The sequence below is a fragment of the Erythranthe guttata genome, chromosome 2, assembly GCF_056151865.1.
Source record: "Erythranthe guttata isolate IM_541 chromosome 2, IM_541, whole genome shotgun sequence".
Taxonomy (NCBI): Eukaryota; Viridiplantae; Streptophyta; class Magnoliopsida; order Lamiales; family Phrymaceae; genus Erythranthe; species Erythranthe guttata.
In genome coordinates, this window is record NC_142534.1 from 17,585,961 (window position 1) to 17,608,599 (window position 22,639).

Here is a 22,639-nt window from a genome sequence, read left to right on the forward strand (position 1 = left end):
ACTGGATTCTTAAATGCATAAAATAATATAAAATTCAAATATCATACTAATATCCCTCATACAAAATTACAATATATCTAGGAAAATAGAATTCCCAACGTGTGGCAATGAATATCCATTACCAAAAATTATGAGCAGATTTCGCCTAATTTATCCTATATATCCTAATAATGACTTGAATTAGCAAGGAAGTAACGCAAAAAAGATTTAGAAAAAAATATGAAATACTAGAACAAAAAAATCTCAAATTATTCAGTAATTTAATCTAGACCTTCGGAAATCTATGGAATAGTATACGAACAATTATCTGATAAAGCAGAAAAACAGAAATAGTAAAGGATTAGGGCTCTGTTGTGCTTCACTAGAAGGTTAAGTTGAAACTTAATCAAAATGAACATGTATAACCTTGTAGAAAAGATCTTCCACTTCTCGCTCCCGAATGTCACCGGGGAGGTTACCGACATAGAGAGTTTTGCTAGAGCGACTCATCCTTGCTACAGAAAATCAAGCAAAAAAATAATAAATAATAATAAATAAGAAAAATAAAGTAAGAGTACATAATCTACATGATTACAATTGCAGAAAACAAAATCAATGAATATGGCGATAAAGATTGTCTCCGGGAGGCTGGAATTGGAGTTTACCTTGAAGAACAGACGACGGAGAAAATTAACCCAGCTTAGAAACGGACCGGATGGTGTCGAATCAGAATATTCTAGGGTTTTGAATTGATGTAAACATAATTTCGAACACAAAAAAAAAAAAAAACATGACTATTAAGAATTTACAGAGTTTGCGTAATAGCACGAGAACCACTCTGTGTGTTGTTAATATGAAACGTTCTGGTCCTACAATCGGATCGGTAGAAGAAGTGTGGAAAAAATACAGAGATATCTATGAAACGGTTTCTCTGTAATTAAGGGCCGCAATCGTGGGATTATATGAGGATGTGTTGTTACGATAAAATAGGAAAAGATATTACAAATCTTTTTTAATTTTTTTTATTTCCAATCATAAAATATACGTTACTTTTAAGTTGGGGGTATAATAGTGATAATTTATTATTTTTTATTATTTAATAATTAAATGGATTTATCTCAAAAAGTTCTAAAAAAATTGTACCTACTGTAATTAGACTTGTGTAATGGGGGACTTTTGACAAATAATCCCTATTTAAAAATAAATTAAAAACTCTTTAACAACTTCTTTTTTTAAGTAAGATATTTCGAATAAAAATTACCAAACATCGTTTGCTAACTTATAAGCTCTTAAATCTTTTATAAGATGTTTTTTTTAAGAGCTCATAAGCTTAGTCAAACATGCTCTATATTTTTTTCAATTTTTTTTAATATTTGGTTAGGCAAATAAAAATTCAGATCGATCGACGATTTTTGAATAAAGTAAAACTTTATTTTGCTTTTTTATATTAAAAATAAATAAATATTTAACCTTCTCTAATTTATTTAATTACCAGATTATTGTTGGGTCAAAAAAGACTGCAATTAGGAGTGTGGAATAATTAAGAGAAAAATAAAAAGAAAAATATCCCCATTCCGTACTAAAAAAGTATATACTTGCAAAAAAAACAACCCTAAAAGCAAACAAAGTCTTAAATTTCCCAACAAACACGCCTTAATCTGACCTCACCGTATTCAACGGTCAGATTTTCGCATTTCGCCAATTGTAATCCCCTACACCGCACCCGCATCACAACGAAGCCACACCCTCAGCAAACACATCCTCCAATCGCACCCAGACACGTGTCCATTTCCGATAAACATTCAACGGTCACTCATTCGATCATGTTTCCTTCATTTCTATTATTAACCCTACATTTTGCGGAGACTTTTTCTGAATCTTCACCTCTCCTCTACGCATCCCAGTACTGTTTCAGGTTCTCTCTCTCTCCTCTCTCTCTCTCTCTATAATACATACGAATTTTTATGTATGTATATACGTGTTTCCTCCTAGTGATTTCATAGTTTTTGCTGTGAAATAGTTAGGATTGGAATTAAAATTGCTACAATCGGCGGTGGTTTTGGCCGTTGACTTGTTTATCTGGTAAAGATCTGATGAGATTTGGCTTCTATTTTTAGGGTTTGTGTAGTTTTCTGTTTATTTTATCTGATTTGCTTGATTGTTTTCCCTGATTTTGTTTTTATTCGATGCAATTAGAGTTAGAATTTGGGGGGATTTGTTTGTTATATATTAAATCTGTTTCATAAAATTGAGAGAAATTTGTGAGTTGACTGTTTTAATCGGCGAAAATCTGACTGTTCTGGTAACTTTCTCGAAGACTTGGTTACTGGTGTGATATCTTTTAAACTTTCCGATTGAATTGAATATTTGGTTTATTGAAGTTTTAATTCAGTTAATACTTTATTTTATTTAGTGATGTTTTGAACTTTGAGGTGATTTATATTTCGTAGTTTCTTGGTTATGCGCTCTTGTTTATCCCTCGTCCTTTCATGCAATCGACGACCTGTGATTTTTTGCTGCGAATTGTGGTGTTAGTTATTTTTTCGAAGGGGGGATGCTGGAAATTTGTTCCGGTTTGACTGAAAGGGATTTAATAAAAATGGATATTTTGTTTAAGTTATGCGAAAGGGTGATTTATATGTTGGGGATTTTAGTGCTCTATGGAAATTGGTTGGAAATTCATAATAAGAAAATCAATTTTGTTTTGCGCGTAATTTATTATGACAATAAATGTATTGACTTTCTCATCCGCTTGGCTTCTTTTTCTCAATTTGATTTTTGTTTCGCCTTTCTTCCGTAACTTGCAGTTTTGTGCATTAAAAATGAGTCGTCCACAAGAACCACATAGGCCCTTTCTCCCATTCGGTAACCCTTTCCGAATGATTTCACCAAAGGGTTCATATCTATCTCCAAAACTTCTTTCTTTATTGAATACTTTCGAAGAAACATTGGCATCACGAATAAAAAAACTCAGGCCAGCAGGCAAAGAAGACATCCTCCGTTTATCATGGATGAGATCTGCAGTGAATTCCCTCTGTGAAATCCATACCGACATCAAAACCCTAATCACCGCCCTCGAACTACCCGTTTGTGACTGGGACGATAAATGGATCGATGTCTACATGGACAATAGTGTGAATCTGCTAGATATCTCCATTGCTTTCACATCCGAGATTTCTCGTCTGAAACAGGGCAATCTCTTTCTCCAATGCGCCCTGCATAACTTGGGCGGTGCCTCGAAGCAGCTTGTGCGTGCTTCTTCATCACTAGATGGATGGAGGCAGCATATCAACGGAAAAAACCCAAGACTCGACAACTGCTTTTGCGTAATGGACAGTTTTGCTCAAAAGCTAGACCTACCGAAAATCAAGAACTCGGCCAAGGGAAAGGTACTAATGCGAGCTATGTGCGGAGTTAAGGTTGTGACTCTTTGGGTTTGCAGCATATTTGCCGCAACTTTCTCTGGTTCGGCAAAGAAGCTGATGGACCTACAAGCTCCCGAGGCATGCTTGTGGGCAAACGATTTTGCCGATCTTCAAAGTTTTGTAAATACTGAAATTAGAACCCTTTACTCGAGTGGAAAGTTTATGGTACTTAAAGAGCTAGAAGCTGTTGATGCAGGTGTTAAGAAGTTGTACCCCGTTGTGCGAGATGGGGTGGGCCCCGTTGAAGGCGACGAACCGTTGAAACTCTCGGTTTTAGAGTTGGGAAAATCGGCGGGAAAGCTTTCTGAAGGGCTGGATTTGCTCGGGAATGATGTAGATAAGTTCTTCGGAATTGTTTTAACCGGGCGCGATGCTTTGCTATGTAATCTTAGGGTTGGTGGTAATCTTTCTGACCCGGTAAGAGCTAACAAAAACGTGGTGGTTAGTTGAATGGTTAGTGTAGACCCGATGCTGCTATATACACAAGTGTCGTGTGGCTTGGGTGTGTTGTGTTTTCGATTCGAATGTATACTAAAGAAATGCGTTTGTTCTACTTGTTGTGGTGGTAGATGTTGTGAGTTGTGGTATGTTAGTGTTGTTGTAATTGATAAATGTTTGAACTCCTATTTGGTAGTGGTAATGAAATATCAATGTTGCTTATGTCTTTGCTGCATCATTTTTTTTACACCCTTCTGGTTTTTCTTATTTTGTTTTTTCTGATTATTATTATTATTATTATTATTATTATTATTATTATTATTATTATTATTTTAGGAAAACATGAATTAGTCTGGTATAAAAGGGCACACCTGTAATTAAATATGAATCATTGGGTGAAACTTGGGGTAGTGTGTTGGAAATTGAAGGCAGCCAGCTCTGGTTGACTAATATGTGTTGAAAAAATGGGTTTTTTCTCATTGAGGAAATTTCAGTGAAGAATTAAAAGGCCATTCTTCAGCTACCCATTGATATTATTATTATATTATGTTCGGGTGCAAGTCGGATAGATCTTTGGAAAAATTGGAAATCGAAATTTCGGGGATGGGAATGAAAAAGATTATTCTAAAATCGAAAAACTTCAGATAAATTCGGTGGAATTCGGAAATTTTCAAATTTTGGTGATTAAATATAAAGTACATAATAGTATTGGTATTTTAGGTGTAATATTCGAAGAAAAAAAAATTGGTATTTTCAAAACTTGTCGGAAGTCAGAATCTCATATATAAATTCCAATTTCAATCCAAATAATTTTGAAGAAACCCCAAATCGAAATTTTGGAATTCGGATTGAAAAAAAAAATTGTTTCAAATTCGAAAATCGGAATCGGGGAAAACTGAGATTTCAACCCCTGGGTGTAGCCTTTGTTTGACCCATCGTTGACCATTTTTTTACAATAGAACCGAATCGAACGTTTCAAAGAAGAAGAAAGAAAAAAAATAAAAAAAAGAAAACCAGAGAATTATAATTAGGGCAAAAAAAAAATTGTAAAAGTGGTACACAGTCAAACCTGTGCGTGGTTGAAGATTCATACACCAAAAGTCAAATTTCTTCACGGGTAATCTCAACTCCAACTCCACTTCAAAAGATCACACGTAAACTCCACTTTCTCTCTCTAAATTCATTTCCCCTTTTTTAAATAAAGTCATTTATTCACCACCCCCATTAAATTTCCCCAACTAATTCAATCTTTTTTTTCTGAACTGGGTTCTTCAAAAAAAATTTTCCTATTTCTTGGCTTATAAAAGAATCAATTTTTATTTAAAAAAAAAAGATATAATTTTTGTTGGGTATGTCTTTGGAATCGAGCTCTGGTTCAGGCGATCATGGCGGAAATAGTATCAAAGGGGTTCCCACTCATGGCGGGAGATACGTTCAGTACAATGTGTACGGAAATCTTTTCGAAGTTTCGAAAAAGTATATTCCCCTTAGGCCCGTTGGTCGTGGAGCTTACGGCATTGTTTGGTAATAATTAATTAATTTATTTATTTATTAATCAAGATTTTGTTTTCTGTACATTCTTGATTTCAATTCTGATAGTTGCTTGTTTTATTTGAAGTTGTTTACTGTTTATTTGACCTTGTGTTGACTGCGTAAAAAAAAATCGAAACTTGTGGGATCGAATGAAGAGAGGGTTTAGAATCTGGATTTTTTTGAATTTGGTGGTTATGTTATATTTGAAGTTGTTTTACAGTTAGTTAACCTTGCGTTGACTGCGTAAACAAATCGAAATTTATGTGATCGAGGGTTTCGAATCTGGATTATGTTTGGTGTTTATGTTATATTTGAAGTTGTTTTACAGTTAGTTGACCTTGCGTTGACTGCGTAAAAACATCGAAATTTATGTGATCGAGGGTTTAGAATCTGGATTATGTTTGGTGTTTATGTTATATTTGAAGTTGTTTGCAGTTAGTTGACGTTGTGTTGACTGCGTTAAAAAAATCGAAACTTGTGGGATCGAATGAATTAAGAGGGTTTAGCATCTGAATTTTTTGAATTTGGTGGTTATGTTATATTTGAAGTTGTTTATAGTTAGTTGACCTTGTGTTGACTGCGTTAAAAAAAATCGAAACTTGTGGGATCAAATGAAGAGGAGGTTTAGAATCTGGATTTTTTGAATTTGGTGGTTATGTTATATTTGAAGTTGTTTACGGTGTAGTTGACCTTGTGTTGACTGCGTAAAAAAAAATTCGAAACTTGTGGGATCGAGTGAAGAGGGTTGTTTACAGTTAGTTGACCTTGTGTTGACTGCGTAAAAAAAAATCGAAACTTAGTGGGATCGAACGAATTGGGGGTTTAGAATATGAATTTGTTTTTGGTGGTTATGTTATATTTATGTTGGACAAGATGATCGATATTGTTTAATTTCCTCTTTTACCCTTGCTCTCCGATATTTTTTTATGTTGGTCGTCCAGTGCTGCTGTGAACTCGGTGACACGTGAAGAAGTTGCGATTAAGAAGATCGGAAATGCATTCGACAACAAAATCGACGCAAAGAGGACCCTAAGGGAAATCAAACTTCTCTGTCACATGGAACACGATAACGTAAGAATTACTTTCCATTTTACGACACGATTCGATTCTGTTGAGTAAATCTTGTTTCTCGAATGTGATAAGATTCGATTCACTAATAGTATTTATCGGAAGTTTTTTCCTTAACCATTTTTCTACATTAACAGGTAATTGCGATAAAAGACATCGTAAGGCCTCCGCAAAAGGAGAACTTCAACGACGTGTACATTGTGTACGAACTTATGGACACCGATCTTCATCAGATTATTCAGTCCAACCAATCGTTGACCGATGACCATTGTCGGGTTTGACCTTCGTTTCTAATCCTCTTATTTGTCGTAAAAAGACGGTTTTACCCTTGCTCTTATTTGTGTTTTGAAAATTATTTTATTTTTTTGCAGTACTTTCTTTACCAAATTCTCCGAGGACTAAAATACGTGCATTCAGCAAATGTGTTGCACCGTGATCTAAAACCGAGCAATTTGCTCCTAAATGCCAATTGTGATTTAAAAATCGGAGATTTCGGTTTGGCTAGGACGACATCCGAGACCGATTTCATGACCGAGTATGTCGTTACTCGTTGGTATCGAGCCCCCGAACTGCTCCTTAATTGCTCGGAATACACGGCCGCGATAGATATATGGTCCGTCGGTTGTATACTCGGTGAAATCATGACAAGAAAACCGTTATTTCCTGGCAAAGATTACGTTCATCAGTTGAGACTAATCACCGAGGTATTTTCTCTTTAATCATATAATTTTGTATTTATCAACTCAGAACAATCATATAGGGGTCTTTTTGCTAATTCAATATAACACAGGGCTTCAATTGCAATAAATTCCGAATATTATTGATTTTGCGATGTTGCATAATTATGCTAATTTTCTTGCATTACTTTAATTTATGCGTGGTCCGTTATAGCGAATTCCCGTTTGTCTGTCTTGATAACTGATGTTCTGTTCCCGTTTTTTTTTGTTCTATATAAAGCTGATTGGCTCTCCAGATGATGCGAGTCTCGGATTTCTTAGGAGCGACAATGCACGAAGATACGTTAGGCAGCTCCCACAATACCCGAGGCAGCAATTTGCTGCAAGATTTCCTAATAAATCTGCTGGAGCCCTCGATTTATTAGAGAAAATGCTCGTTTTTGACCCGACCAGGCGTATTACTGGTATGCGATCCATCCGCCTTTCCACTTTAATTTTTATTTTCTTGAATTTTATTTATTGGCAATTAAATGTGGTTTATTAATGGTGATTTGCTGCAGTTAACGAGGCGCTGGATCATCCATATTTGGCGCCACTACACGATATAAACGAGGAGCCAGTTTGCCCTAAGCCTTTCGTTTTCGATTTTGAGCAGCCATCTTTTACTGAAGAAAATATCAAGGAGCTTATCTGGAGAGAATCCGTAAAATTCAACCCCGACCCACCGACTCACTAAGGAATCTTTGTAATAAAACCTCTAATTAGTAACGAGAAATAATTGTAGCGGATATATATATATATATATGTTTTTATTCGACTCTATATACACACTATATATTGTTGTACGAAACGAGCTGGATCGAATTCGGAGTAGCCTTTATATTCTGTTAGAAGCTGTTTCTCTTGTCTGAATGTATGAACATGCATGATGATTGATGCACCATGTTTTACTTAAATGTGTTGAACTTTAAAAAAAAATATTGTTATAGAAATTTAATTTACTTTTTTTTCGAATTTAAACTAATATCCCATTTACAAAATTCAATTGGTTTGTCTTATCTGCATATCTTCAAGTATGCATTTTAAATTGAATTTCTTGCGACAATTAAGAAAATTTCACATGGTGATAATCATAATATAATGTATAGAAATATTAAATTAAAACCCAATTCAAAATTCAACGCGCCGCCCTCACATGTTAGCGTCATCGGTATTTGGTAGCATCCAATTAATAATTCTTACAATAATTATTTACTACTTCAGCCAAATTATGGAACAAGTACTCTTATTTGGGTAACACAACCACCTCTCTCTTTTTAAATATTTTTATATTAAATTTATGTAATTTGATTATTTAACGAACCAAAATTGTATATTCAGTTCGGTACACGGCATGAAATGTTGGCGTACCGACATTTCGTTTCAATTCTACCGATTTAATATCCCTAAATTTACCTTGGAGGGATTCTTTTTGTAAGATGATTCATATTTAAGGGGTGACTGTAATTATCCAAACATAAGGAGAGTTTTCGTAATTTAACCATAACTTAGAGGATTGACAGTAACTTGCCACTACTATTATTAGTAAATATTATTATTGTTATTGTCATCAAGCACTAAGTTCATAAAAATAATGGCACCTACCAAGCTACAACCTAATTGTCAAATAAGACGTCCTATTATGCAATACTATATTTATTCTTGCGTGAATTGTGTGTCTCTTTCTTCTATATATTTCACACTCACACACACACAAATGTAGAGAGAGAGAGAGAGAGAGAGAGAGAGAGAGAGAGAGATGAGTAAGAAAGAAGAGGAGGTTCATGTAGTGATGGTACCATGGTTAGCATTTGGACACATGATTCCATTTTTGGAACTCTCAATTGCCTTAGCCAAATCCAACATCCATGTTTCCTTTCTCTCAACCCCAAGAAACATTCAAAGACTTCCCAAAATCCCACCTCATCTATCACCACTCATACATTTCATACCCCTCCCACTAGAATATTCCGATCACCTCCCCGAAAATGCCGAAGCCACCATCGACATCCCCGCCGACAAAATGGACGACCTCAAAATCGCATGCGATCTCCTCCAACGACCGATCAAAGATTTCATCGCGAAAAAGTCGCCAAATTGGATCATAGTCGATTTCTTCCCCCATTGGGCAATCGACATCGGCCAAGATTTGAATATCCCGGTCATCATAAACTATGTCTTCACCGCCAGCGCCGCCACCTTCTTCTGGATACCGGAGTTTCTCACCGGCGACCAGCGGAGGCAGGCCAGACAGTTGCCGGAGGATTTAATGGTCCCGCCGGATTGGATCGATTTCCCATCGGAGGTAGCTTACACGAGAAAAAACGAAGCTATCGCTATGCACAACGTTTTCTACAAGGTAAACGCCTCCGGAATCGCAGACGGCGATCGACTGATCAGACTTCTCCAGGCGAGCCGCGCAGTCTGCATCCGCACGTGCGCGGAGTTCGAATCCGAATACGTCGAACTGTTTGCGAAGCTCGCTGGAAAGCCGGTTTTTCCGGTGGGTCTTCTCCCACCGGAAAAACCGGATCACACTGTAAACCGGTTGGACACACCGATTTTTAACTGGCTCGACCGACAGAAGCCTAGGTCAGTGGTATTTGTAGGGTTTGGGAGTGAGACTAAACTCAACAAAGAACAAATCCACGAGATTGCTCACGGGGTCGAACTCTCCGATGTACCGTTTATATGGGCATTGAGAAAACCCGACGAAAACTGCGACGATGATGAATTGTTGCCGCTTGGTTTCCGCCAACGTACGGCGGAGCAAGGGGTAGTGCACTTAGGGTGGGCCCCACAGAGGGAGATCCTCGGGCATCCTTCGATCGGTGGGTCCCTATTTCATGCGGGGTGGGGTTCGATTATCGAAACTATGCAATATGGGCATGTTCTTGTTCTTTTGCCGTTTGTTTTCGACCAATCGTTGAATGCGAAGCTGATTGTGGAGAAGGGTTTAGGGGTTGAAGTTGAGAGAGATGAAGAAGATGGGTCGTATAATCGAAACGGCGTTGCTAATGCTTTGAAGAAAGCTATGGTTTCCAATGAGTTACGACAACGGTCCGAAATAGCTGGCCGTGAGATCTTCGGTGATCGTAAGCTTCATCGGACTTACATTGAGAAATTTGCCAAGTATTTGAAAGGTGAAAGTCATGTAGATAATTGAATATTGTTTTAGCCATGTAGCTTATAATAATTATTAAAATGAGCTTATAATAATAAGATATAAAATGAGCTTATAATAATTTACAATTTGCAGATTTCTTACATTAACACCCTTTTGTAGGGGGTGGATGTAAAAAATTTACAAACTATATGGGGTGGATGTAAAAAATTTACAAACTATATGGGGTGGATGTAATTTCTCAAATAGAAGGCTAACACACACGCACACAAATACACATACCATACACATAGTCATTCGATATCCTCGAAAAGAATCCAAAAAAGACGGTCGAAATGTGAGTAAAAACGAGGTACATGTTCACATTGTGATAGTGTCACGTGACTCGATTCAGACAAGAAAAATCGATAATTTCTTCATTGCTTGATGATCCGACCGACTTCTAGAAAAATATTATGCACTGCATCCTTGTCCTGCATCCATTGAGAGCAAGAAGAATAAGCAGTTGTAGTTACACGTAGAAATTAATGTCATATATTTGTGTGAAGACGTGTTCAAATTATTAACGTCCCAGTATGCAATACGAGACGCAGGTTGTAACGAAAAAACAAATTAACTCCAAAGAGTATAGTCAGAGTTAAAAGTTTCTCCGTCCTAAATTGTATAGCTAAAAAAAGCGAAAACATAAGGAACTTTTTTACGAGTAACTGTGAAATTAAATATACTGAACGAAGAATTTTGAGAAAAAGCAGAAGTCGTACCATTTTTTTAAGATTCCATCCAACAGTCAGTTCTGAATGTGATCCCTCCTCAATATACGACAATATACAGTAAGGGGCCTCCTTTTCCAAGAACACGTTTGGATTAGATCTGAGCGCGGACTTTATATTCTCGGATATTTGAGAAATCTTGTCCATGTCATCAGTTTGCAGACGGATTTTTCTGACTATGGAACAACAATCGGCCGGCGTCTTATTTACAAGGAGCTAACATTGGCAGAAGATACATTTTAATTATTGCTCTTTCTTCCTTTACCCTCATACAATTTAACTTCGAATTTATAAATTAAAAAAAAAAAAAGAAAAAAAAAACGAAGGGACTTGGAAAATAAAGATATTATGCAAACCTGGGTTGAAAACATAGAATTTGGGATAGTAACAGCAAAACCTTCTGAAGTAACCAATGATGTAGTTCTGAGATCCATTTTCACCACTTCACCTACTTCATTTCCAACCTGCAGAAAGAAGGAATAGCAAGAAGAGAAAAAGTAACGAAAAAGATAAGAGGGAAAAAAGGTCAAAACGTGAGACAAACATTTTGAAACATCACAAGAAAAATCAAAAATATATTGAAACTAACATATTAAATTCACTCGGTGAGTATATAAAAAAAAACTATACAACATTTGAAATCCCTCGTAACAAATCCATTGACTTTGTTTAGATGAATTCTTCTACGAGGGATTTCGAATCTTTAGCTCTGAACTTGAACTAGTTTTTGAGTTGGAATCCGCTTTATAATAGAGGTCGTTTGAAATCCTCTAGTCAAATTCAAATCCTTCAATCCAAATGCAAGGAATTCTAAAAAAACTTTACCAGTAAAAAAATGTGAAACATTAAACATAAACAACTCTAGGAGAACGTACTTTAATTGTGTCGCCCATCGAAAACCGTTTAGAATTTTGTACGTCGAGACCACTAAGAACACTCCCAAGTATGTCTTTACATGCAAAAGCAGTAGCCACTCCTGTATGATGGATGGAAAATAAGTAGTCATATTTAATATGTAGCAAACTAAGAAACATCACGAATTTCGACTCTGCACTTATCAAACTACTTAATAATTGGCAAACGCTATTAATTTCAAACCAAAAGCCTGTAACTAAAAACATTTCCCAATGTGGAATGAACCAATGAAGTTACTCTGTGGTGCAATTACTATATAAACCATGGCAGTTAGAAAAGTGTCAACAATACCCCCAAATCTGCATGATAATATTTCATAGTGCATAAAAGATTGTTCGTCAACGCATGACTTACTGTTATTCGACTTATTAGCAGTTAAAGCATATGCTACGATAAACCTATTTTTTTTTTCTGGTTGACATAAATAATCGAAAAAAATAGGTTTAAATTCAGAGAATTTGTCACCTCCTACTCCTCCAACTGTCAGAATAGATTGCACTGCCACTCCACACGCTTCGGCTAAAACCATCAACCCCACAGCAAAGATTCCAACAGTTGAGGCGTTTTCCAAAGCTAACAAATGATTTCTTTCTATGGTCCTAGCAGCCAGAGCTCGGTTAATCACATTTGTTTTCCACCGGTACAAGAACCAGAAAAGTGAAATGACAAGAGTGCCCTTCCAAGCCTGTGCAACATACTGCGAAGCAATAACACTTGGTGCAACCATTGTAGCTCTGCACAAGATAACATAACAAAATCAAAAGTTCGTAAAAAACTCAAAAGAAGAAAAAAAAAAGTAGGAGATAAAAATGGAGTAACTAACATTTCCAAGAATGCAATGGAAGTTATACAATATCGAACCGGAACCTCCATTGCACCCCAACAACTTTCCTCGTAAGGAACGGGGCCCCACCAAGACCTCCCCCATGAGCTCTCTGCTAACAAAGCACTTTGGCCTCGCACCAAGTATTTATGGAATTGCTTAAAAAGCCTTGGCAACAAAAACCAGACCAACAAAGTCCCTGCCAAAGTACCACCCACAGGTACAATTAATTCTCCGCGATGAAGCTGAGTATCTAACCATCGTTGAACATGTGGAGCTGCTTCGTTAGACGCCTCTTTTGCCTTTTCGATTGAAGATTGCATAACTTCCTTAAATTTCTCAATCCAATCATCTCCACCAGAACCACCACTACTCCCATTTAAACCTGAATCGGTGCTTCGAGGAATGCTACCTTTAGCTTCACCAGCAGATGATGAAAATAAACGATGCGTAATCGAAGGGTTGATCCCGGCAAAAGAAACACTGCCTTGAAAGCCCGGATTCTGTAACAGCCTGTGAAAACGATTCTGGTCAAATCTCTGCGAATTCGTCGACTCTCTAGTGTGATAGCATTTGCTCGTGTACGCAACAGACGGTCTTATATCAAATCGAGCGGCGGAGTTGACAGAAGAGAAGAAAATTTTCAGTCCTGAAATTCTCTTTGAGGCCATTTCGCAAACACCTTGTGATCACAGCAGAAAAACTTTGTCAAACCTCCTAAAATTTTCAGAGAAAAACTACACCCTACCCACAATCTGCAAATAAACAAATGGAGCAATAATTCGATGCCAAAGCGATAGTATATTTTATTAATAAGAGGAACAATTGAATACTTCAAAAACAAAAGAATGAGAATAACGTTTCCACTACATACGCATTCGAAAACCATGAAAATGTATGAAAAGGGAAATTTACCGTTTAATGGATTCTTCTGCATATACAGCAGAGCTAGGTCCTTTGCTTTTTGGGTTTAGAGGTTGGAACTGGAGAGTAGCATTTTCTTGCGTAGAAAGAAAAATGAAAATGAAAAGAAATGGAGAAGAAGAATAAAGAAATAAAGGAAATAATAAACAATCGAGAAAGCACAAATTTATTTATGGCTGCGGCTATATGCAATACTCATTCCACTTGTGCAAGACCAAATTAAAGAAAGATTCCAAAAGATTCTATTTTATTAAGATGGAATGACAAGTATGCCCATAAATTAAATTGGCTTTTTTTTCTCATGTAGACCAAATACAAATAATGAGAAAAAAATAAAAATCGACACCAAGGTGTCGAAAAACTATGCTACAAATCGACACTTAAGCGTCGATTTTCATAGGTAAAAATCGACATTGACATGTCGAATTTGTAGCACATTCAAATGTCGAATTTTATACCTAAAAATCGACATCTAAATGTCGAATTTTATACCTCAAATTCGACATCTAAATGTCGATTTTTACCTGTAAAATTCGACCTGTACATGTCGAATTCGTTTGCACGGGATTTTTTTTGGAAAATCGATATTCTAGCTAAAAAAAACCCATAAATGCATACATTCTTGGATTCTTCCATCGTAGAATCTTCTATTTTGATGTCTTCTGACTCCATACTTGCCATCTTTGTAAGATTTGTTGAGTTTTGATGATTTTGAATTTCTAGGTTTTGTGGGTTAATGGAGGAGGAAGGAGAAAGGTCTTGTGAGTTTTGGAAGATGGAGAAGATGATAGTTGGTCTTGTGGTTTTGTGGTCTTGTGATAGTGTTTTTTGTGTTTTTGAATTTTTGGTCTTGCATATTTGGAATTTTTTATTTTTTTAATAAATAAGGGTATTATAGTATTTATACATTGAAAATTTTAATTTGGTCTTGCACAAGTGGAATTAGTCTTGCATATAGCCGCAGCCTTTATTTATTTGTATCATTGTGCAATATATTTATTTGTACATATACGGATATACCCATTATGTAACATATTAATTATTAAAGGGCCAATTACAGTCACCTCTCTGGTTATGGTCAAATTACGAACACCCTTTATGTTTGGGTAATTACAATCACCCCTCAATTATGTATTATCTTATAAAAATATCCCTTCAAAGATAAATTTAGGAATGTTAAATCGGTTAATCGAACCGAAATTTCGATACGCCAACATTTCATACCGTTTACCGAACAGAATATACGATTTGGTTCGATTAATAACCGAATTACATGAATTTTATGTAAAAATATATAAAAGGAGGGTGGTTGTAATTACCCAAACAATAAGGGTTTTTTTGTAATTTGGCAATACTTCAAGAGAGTGGCCGTAATAGATGATTATTTATTATTTTAGATTCGAAAGTTTAGCATTTTATTTTACTATATAAAATTATCAACCTTTAGTCAACTGAAAATTTTCGTGGTATCTTCCACAGTTTGCAATGTACGATGGTGGTGTTTGCAAAAGGTTTTACAAATAGATTCTAAGTTTTTATATGGCTCATAACCTATTTTTAATGATTTTTTGATTATTACTTGTCTTGAAATAAGCAGTTATAAGCTATAATTTGTAAAGTATCCCAGACCTGCTTTTTTTTATTTAATTTGACTTTTCAATAAATTTGCAAACGGCATCAACTTCTAGAAATAAACATTTAAAACCAACTTAATTCATAATTCATAATTCTCGAGAATTAACTAACATATTAAGGTGGTGTTTGCAAATGATTATTTAAAAGTAGAAGTTATTGATTGTAAGTTAAGTCAGTTTTAAATGTTTATTTCTAAAAGTTAGGGGTGTTTGCAAATATTCCGAAAAATGAACTTAAATAGAAAAAACAGGATTATGGGTGCTTTTAAAAAAATAGGTTAAAGTAGATTATTTTAAGAAAAGCAAAAACAAAAGTTGATTTTGTTTTCACATGAAAACAGATTATGAGCAAAAAAAAAAAAAACTCATAATCACTTTTAAAAAACATTTTATAAAAAATGAGTTATCAAATACTCATTTGATATAGAGTTAATATTTTAATATTCATTTAAAAATCATCTATTCTAACCATGATTATCAAATTAGTTATTAATTGAAAATTTATGAGTGATTTTATTTGCAATATACGATATAGACTATCAAAAAGATATAATCTGGCGGATTATAATATATGAATTAACAGACCAAATTCTTGAGAAATAACTTAACATATAAAATTTGCTAACGAGAAAAGTAAGTTACACTAACACCTAAATTCATCTTTCTGGGTTGCAAGGAAAGAGCGACTCTTTCTTCAGCATGTCAGAAACACGCCTTTATTGATAGAAAGAACAACTCTTTCTTCAGCTTATCCATTCTCAAACTGCTATTGTATTTTTCAAGGAAGAGAGATTGCTTGCTACTTGCTAGCATATCATTTCAATAGCACCGGGCAAAATACTGAATTTTCTTGGAAGAAAACCTAAATATTCACCATCCGATTGGACGAAAATACTGTCACTGCGGACAATCTCCTCGATTTCAATTGAAGATGCACTGGTAAAGGAGGATACATTGAACGTTAGTACAAGGTCGCGCGTGTGTGTGTGTATATATATATATATATATATATATATATATATATATATATATATAGAAAGACGATCGAAGCTACAAGAAATACTACATCTCAATTCATTCGTGCAAGTAGAGAACCTTAAATCCGGCACTTGAGAACACATAAACAATTACCTTCAATCAGATTACAGACATGGAACGTTGTGGATTTTGTTTTGTTATAATACTATATGCTTGAATTTATTCTATTCATTTCTGTAATTCAAGATTCATTACGATATTAATTGAAAATGAACTGGAAGCTAGGTCAATAATATGCTAGAAAGTTGGTAGATATGAGAGGATCCAGATTTAGAAGCCTGATTTATGAATTTATTAAAACAAACCAATGCAGCTCTCTAAAACCCGCGGTTGTAGCTAATCAATGAAATAATACACAAGCAAATAACTGGTATTGAAGTGTACCTTCTTGAAGATACATTTTTCACCGACAAGTGTGTACCATTGTATAGCTTATGCATTTTGAGGACAAAGTCGTACCATTTGAAGTCCTGAAGAACAACCATCTGAACAGAAAGCACATTGCAGTAAGTAATTGCTCCAATTTATTTCTTCTTTTTTTTGGGGGGGAGGGGGTGTGGGGGGGTGGGGGTAAAGTGACAAGATTCTCTGTACACCTCAAAGTTCGTGCTAGAAGGGTGGGCATTTGGTGTAATCTTCATTCCACCGCCAAAATATTTGGCATTCCCAATACAAAGAGCTGTTACTTGAGAGTAAACCTCCCAGTCACCATTGTCAACCTAGGTAAGAAAAACAAACAGAGCAAGATCTTATTACGCAAAAGAATTAACAAGCACATGGAAAGACTTTGTTAAAAAAAAAAATAATTGAGAGCAGCACCTTTATTCTGAGGTCCTGGTTCTGATGACGAAAGAAGGCCTGCAAAGCTCCTATCACATAACAGAGATTTCCGAACTTCTTGTATCTTGATGCATAATAACCGGCTTTTGCACTCCTGCAAGGTTAGAAGAATCAAAGACAAATAACTAAAAATATTTTCCAGTTAAATGCACAGTTTCATACGTCGTGTACTTTTATGCTTACAAATGAACATCAGCAACATTTATGAAATAATGCGGTTCTCCACCTTCCCCATTAATAACTCCAACATCAATGCGAGACCTCATCCCTGAAAATAATTCAGAGAGTATCGAAAAAAAGATCACCAAATTAAGTAGGGTTGTATTCCACTATGAAATTTACAAGGTAAAAAAGCTCTACCCAAAGAATCCGCAAAAAGAGTAGCTCAAGTAGGCCTACCTTTAGAAATGCGTTCAATAGCATCATGAGGGTCATTTTTCCTGAAAACACCAAAGCAAACACAGAATTTGATAATCATGCAAGCGCAACAAGGCATTAAAGGTAATGAAAACTCGACAGAGTAAAAACAAAACCAAGAAATTGCACTGACCAGCCAAATGTTCTGGCAAAGTCTGAACCAGTTCCCAAGGGAATAAGCTGTAGAGAGGACAAAAGAATCAAACATTCTCGCAAAAAAAAATAAAAGGCAGTGAGGCACCATCATTTTCGACTTCTCTGGTTAATAAAACTATACGTTACATATACAAGACAGTGACTATCACTTACACCAAGAGCGGTGGTATGGGTATCCTGATCATGACTTGAAACAGGCTTCCCACCCCAAAAAAAGCCATTCACAACCTGCAATTATCAGATAAATTAGGTAATGTGTTTAAAAAAATTAAGAACATGGCCACATTTGGCAAGAAGAATATTTCTTACTTGGAAAAATGAAATTAGATTTCATGCTAAAAAAAAGTCAATAAAAGTACACCTCATGAAGAGTTCCATCACCTCCAACCGCAACCACTGCATCAGCACCATCGCGTATAGCCTGGCCATAGAATATCATTCAGTTTCTATATTGACCTAACTTGCATTTATAAAATGAAATAGGCACTTTTTTCTCACCTCCCTCGTAATATCTATGGCATGGCAAGGACCGGAAGTCAAAGACTCACATATCTGACCACAAAATCGAAAACAAAAATGGTATCTTAGTATATGTGTGTGTATGAAGAACAATATGAGCAGAACTCTCTACTAGACAATGGAAAATAGCAACAAAATATTGGCCAAATAATGCCGTAGTTTCAGTTGACTTACGACAGCAGAAAGAGAGATCTTAAGCATGCTAGTTGATGCTTCCTAGTAATCGGATAAAGTGACTATCAAGATTATGTTCTAATGATGCGGAACTGCTCACTCGAGACTTCACAGAATCCCAAGATGTAGGGTTATTTTATATCGTAAATAACTACGAATCCAATGATATAAAAGTTTCTGAAGGGGAAAATCAATTTGAATTGTAACAGTAAATTAAGCTGACAACAAACATGAGAAAACCAACAATCCAATACCAGAAATATCTAAGTATATATGTGAAGAAACTTAAAAGCTGAGAGATAAGATCTTCTTCTATGAGAAACACAAAACAACCACTAATTGAACATGTATCAGCTCAAAACACAAGATTAAATCTCCGAATTAAGTTCACCAAAAACAGTAACAAAAAAAATCAATATCGAAAAAAAAAAATGTTTGCTCACATTACAATCAGAACCTAGGCGAGACCTCAAGAAAGGCAACAGTTTCTTCCACTCCTTGCCGGTCCTTCCGTTAGCTCCTGCACCGATTTCAACAATCATGAAAATTGAAAATGCAAATGAAACAGCGTATATAATTTTTTTTTTTTTTTTGTTTCCGTCGAACATGTAATCGCGACTAAGAAGAAAATTGAGAGAGACCTCGGGGATTGACGACGAAGACGATGTCGCGGCGGCGAGAGGTGGCGCCGCCGTTGATTGTACGGTCGGAGGCGAGATCTGGAGCCAGCGGTTGCTCAGCTCTGATAAACGAGGGTTTAGCCATCGGCACGATTGCCACTGCAAATGAAATCATATCCTCTAATCTATATATAGCTCTCTATATATACATATATCTATATATATCACACAAATTACACACAGTCAGTGTGTAACGGATTTGTTTGATTACTCACTCTAAAAGCGTATTAATTACGTTAACAGAAACAGGATTAATTAAGCAAGAGATTCACTGATTTGGTTGACGGAATCAAACGGCAGCCGCAAAGATAATTAATCTTAAGAATCATCGTTCTTTGTTGTCGTTAATGAACCAGAAAGCAGTCTCTCTGGGCAAATTATGCTTACTAAACTGTTTGCAAAGAAAATCAACCCATTATTTTATTGGTTATTATTTATGAAGACGATTTTATAGATGGTGGAAAGATATTTGATAAATAGTTATATAAGATATTTTATAGATGGTCATAAAAGGATTAAAAATTGAAAATAGACAATAGAAACCTAATAATATTCGCTTAAATACTAGTTTTTTCTGATTCCGAGTCGATCAAAATCTACTAAATTGTTAGTTCGATAATATAATATTTCACTAAATACCATCAGATGGCAATCAGCTTTCACACAAACATCATTAGCTAATTCCAAAAGAATCATAACATACAACAGTTCACAATTCTACCATAGACTACAAAATCAAGAAAATAAGCTTGTAATCGAAGGTTCGACAGTAAATGCCCAAATTACATTACCTCGGAAAAGGGTGGAATGAGAAATTTCGAGAATCGGCTAACGGGAGAAAGAAAAAAAAAACAAAGTCAATAGCCACATTAGACTGTTCTATCATAAAACCTCGACAACCTTCAATTTATAATAAATACAAAAGGAGACACACCAAAAAAAAAAAGTCGTTGATCGAAGACGAGTTTTACTTCTTCCTGGTCTTCGATTTCGCCTTGGTGTCGAAATGATGAGACTTGAGCTTCTTCTTTCGCTCCACGTCTGTGGTTGTGGGACCCCCACCTTCTCTGAATGGCATTCCCATTAGAGCCAGTAGCCTATACGCTTCTTTATCTGTATTAGCAGTTGTGGCTATGCAAACATCCATACCCCTCGGCTTACCGAGCACATCATAACTAATCTCTGGGAAAACACTCTGTTCGCGCAAGCCGACGCTGTAGTTGCCGTTCCCATCGAAGCTGTTGGAGTTCACCCCTTGAAAATCCCTCGTCCTGGGAAAACCTAGATTAATGAGCCGGTCAAGAAACGAGTACATCACCTGTCGTAAAACAACAAAACGAAGTTAAGTACAGATCATATCATTTTATTTGATATAAATTCTTTCAGTTGATATTTTTCATCTTTTCACAGGAGGAGAGGTAATGTTGGAAGAACTCACGTATCCTCTTAGGGTGACAGCAATTCCTAGCGGCTGGTCTTCTCTAATTTTAAATGTGGCAATGGCCTTCTTCGCCCTCGTCTTAATCGGCCTTTGCCCAGTAATAAGTGCTAATTCGTTCATAGCTGCTTCCAATCCCTTCGAATTCTGGGCAGCATCTCCAATTCCACAGTTCACTACAATTTTGTCTACTTTCGGAACCTACACATATTTGCACAGTAAGATCAATCCACCTTAACCCTTAAAAATCAGCCAACTCCGCCGTAAGCAGATTACAAAGGTACGTTGATAAACAAAACTACTAATACAAGTAAGAAGATAAAGAAGAAATAACAACCAACATTTTTAGCTTGTTTATCGATATCCCAAAAGCATCATCTACAAAATTAGGTCATCTAAACTTCTAAAACCTATTTAGTGTAGCATTAGTGTATTATCGACCCCTACGAAAATTATTGCGTATATTTGGACTCACGGATACAAAATTCTGGCTCCGTAACTGGATAATTTCAAAATTATACACATACAAAACGGAATGAAGAAACAGTACAAATTTACATATAATACTTGCCCAATAGTTTCCAAATAATCCATATCATGAGTTCATCTCATTCTCACAAAATCATAAATTACTCATAACTGGAAATATCATATAACAATTCTAAATAATATTAAGAGAGAGCGAATTTTCCAAATATTTTCAATTTTCAGATACAGATAACTAGAATTTCTGGGGTAAAACGAGAATTGCACACTGCACCTGGTGAATGTTGGTGTAATTGAACTCTTCCTTGAGTATCGGGACGATTTTCTCGAGGTAAGCGGTCTTGAGCCGGTCGACTTTCTCGGATTCGGTTTTCTCCACCAGGACAACCGGCGCCTTGGCGTTGACGGAGAGGCCACCGGACCTAACGGAGACGAAGTTAACGGACGGCAATCGAACGGAGAGCTGGCCGCCGCGGAATGTGGAGGCGGTGGAGTGTAACAGCGCGGGAGATGACGCCATTGTTGCAGGTGAAGCGAGCTGCTGATTGGAGTTGCTTTATCCTTTTTATTTTTTATTTCTTCTTTTCTCCCTTCTGCGTGGGTTTTATTTCGGATGAGGATAAGAGAAGCTCTCAGAATGGGGCTCGAATTACCGTTCTGCCCCTTTCCAGTAAATTGTTTTGCAGACTTACCCACGGTGAGATTATAATTTTGCAGACATACCCTCGGAAAAAGTTAGAATAATTATCTTATTCAGTGGTGTGGATCTGGAAAAATTACAGTTTTCACCACTCAAGTTTACATTGATTTCATATTTGGTCCCTCATGTTCACAAAAAATACATTTGGTCCCTTCGTGTTTGAATAATTTAACACTTTTGGCCATTTCCGTCAATTTACCGTTAGTCCGTTAGTTAAATCAGTGACTGGCACACACATAATTCCGTTAGTACTAACGGAAAATTGACGAAAAAGATTAAAAGTGTTCAATTTTGGAAACATCAGGGACTAAATATACATTTTTTGTGAACATAAGGGATTAAATGTAAAATTGATGCAAACTCGATGGACGAAAATTGTAATCATCCCGTGTGGACCTTGTAGATGTAAGTATTGTTTGATGTAATCCAATAATCTTTTTATTGGATATACAATAGCATATGATTAATTGCGTTCAGGGTTCGCCGGAACGGCCGTCCCGGAACGGGAACGGTGCCCGTCGTTCCGGAATCCCTAACAAAACTGTTCTGCCCTCCCCGACGCAGCGGACCACCGTTACGGCCGAGACTTAGCCGGGAAACGGCACCGGAACGGTTCCGGAACGGCGGGAACGGCTCTGGAACGGAAAAATAATAATAAAAAAAAAAATTTGGGAAGAACGAGACCCTTGACGGAAGAAAAACTGAAAAAAAAAAGAAGAAAAAAGAAAATTGGGAACGGATAATTGGTAAAAGAAGAGTGTAAATTATTTTTTAAATTAAAAAAAGAATTTAAATTAATATAAGAGACCCCACTAATCCCTATAATCCCTCTAATTTTCTAT

The 22,639-nt window shown here is 36.1% G+C and overlaps 6 protein-coding genes across 10 annotated transcripts; 3 read left to right on the plus strand and 3 right to left on the minus strand.

The window, feature by feature from the left end:
* Window positions 1-1,599: 1,599 nt before the first annotated feature.
* Window positions 1,600-4,064, plus strand: LOC105964045 (protein BPS1, chloroplastic-like). Of its 3 annotated transcripts, XM_088814775.1 has the most exons (3): window positions 1,767-1,894; window positions 2,000-2,061; window positions 2,787-4,064. In XM_088814775.1, the coding sequence occupies exon 3, from the start codon at window positions 2,802-2,804 to the stop codon at window positions 3,852-3,854; it is 1,053 nt and encodes a 350-aa protein (XP_088670901.1). In that variant the 5' UTR covers window positions 1,767-1,894; window positions 2,000-2,061; window positions 2,787-2,801; the 3' UTR covers window positions 3,855-4,064. The 3 variants fall into 3 exon arrangements, with proteins under 3 accessions (XP_088670899.1, XP_088670901.1, XP_088670900.1); XM_088814773.1 differs by lacking the exon at window positions 2,000-2,061 and having other exon boundaries at window positions 1,600-1,894; XM_088814774.1 differs by lacking the exon at window positions 1,767-1,894 and having other exon boundaries at window positions 1,919-2,061.
* Window positions 4,065-4,919: 855 nt separating this feature from the next.
* On the plus strand, window positions 4,920-8,024 carry LOC105963840 (mitogen-activated protein kinase homolog MMK2-like). The gene is made up of 6 exons (XM_088814772.1): window positions 4,920-5,366; window positions 6,317-6,446; window positions 6,581-6,718; window positions 6,815-7,147; window positions 7,401-7,584; window positions 7,681-8,024. The coding sequence occupies exons 1-6, from the start codon at window positions 5,194-5,196 to the stop codon at window positions 7,854-7,856; spliced, it is 1,134 nt and encodes a 377-aa protein (XP_088670898.1). The 5' UTR covers window positions 4,920-5,193; the 3' UTR covers window positions 7,857-8,024.
* An 847-nt stretch (window positions 8,025-8,871) lies between these two features.
* Window positions 8,872-10,395, plus strand: LOC105964002 (putative UDP-rhamnose:rhamnosyltransferase 1). Its single transcript, XM_088814771.1, has one exon. It carries the CDS (start codon window positions 8,919-8,921, stop codon window positions 10,323-10,325), a length of 1,407 nt encoding a protein of 468 aa, XP_088670897.1. The 5' UTR covers window positions 8,872-8,918; the 3' UTR covers window positions 10,326-10,395.
* Window positions 10,396-10,568: 173 nt separating this feature from the next.
* On the minus strand, window positions 10,569-14,720 carry LOC105963841 (Mechanosensitive ion channel protein). 2 transcript variants are annotated; one of them, XM_088814768.1, is made up of 8 exons: window positions 14,681-14,720; window positions 13,707-13,891; window positions 12,792-13,473; window positions 12,434-12,702; window positions 11,929-12,029; window positions 11,410-11,517; window positions 11,045-11,269; window positions 10,569-10,756 (listed from the first exon to the last, which is right to left on the minus strand). In XM_088814768.1, exons 2-8 carry the CDS (start codon window positions 13,726-13,728, stop codon window positions 10,700-10,702), a joined length of 1,464 nt encoding a protein of 487 aa, XP_088670894.1. In that variant the 5' UTR covers window positions 13,729-13,891; window positions 14,681-14,720; the 3' UTR covers window positions 10,569-10,699. The 2 variants fall into 2 exon arrangements, with proteins under 2 accessions (XP_088670894.1, XP_088670896.1); XM_088814770.1 differs by having other exon boundaries at window positions 12,792-13,546; window positions 14,681-14,717.
* A 1,163-nt stretch (window positions 14,721-15,883) lies between these two features.
* On the minus strand, window positions 15,884-19,737 carry LCBK2 (Diacylglycerol kinase family protein). Of its 2 annotated transcripts, XR_016030027.1 has the most exons (13): window positions 19,135-19,611; window positions 18,937-19,013; window positions 18,299-18,352; window positions 18,162-18,221; window positions 17,954-18,028; window positions 17,778-17,824; window positions 17,627-17,667; window positions 17,411-17,495; window positions 17,207-17,321; window positions 16,984-17,106; window positions 16,772-16,872; window positions 16,084-16,285; window positions 15,884-16,034 (listed from the first exon to the last, which is right to left on the minus strand). XR_016030027.1 is itself a non-coding variant. In XM_012988320.2 (12 exons), the coding sequence occupies exons 1-12, from the start codon at window positions 19,286-19,288 to the stop codon at window positions 16,156-16,158; spliced, it is 1,062 nt and encodes a 353-aa protein (XP_012843774.2). In that variant the 5' UTR covers window positions 19,289-19,737; the 3' UTR covers window positions 15,884-16,155. The 2 variants fall into 2 exon arrangements, 1 of the variants encoding a protein (XP_012843774.2); XM_012988320.2 differs by having other exon boundaries at window positions 15,884-16,285; window positions 19,135-19,737.
* A 171-nt stretch (window positions 19,738-19,908) lies between these two features.
* On the minus strand, window positions 19,909-21,792 carry LOC105963843 (Ribosomal L5P family protein). Its single transcript, XM_012988321.2, has 3 exons — window positions 21,372-21,792; window positions 20,612-20,812; window positions 19,909-20,491 (listed from the first exon to the last, which is right to left on the minus strand). The coding sequence occupies exons 1-3, from the start codon at window positions 21,615-21,617 to the stop codon at window positions 20,141-20,143; spliced, it is 798 nt and encodes a 265-aa protein (XP_012843775.1). The 5' UTR covers window positions 21,618-21,792; the 3' UTR covers window positions 19,909-20,140.
* Between the last annotated feature and the right edge of the window lie 847 nt (window positions 21,793-22,639).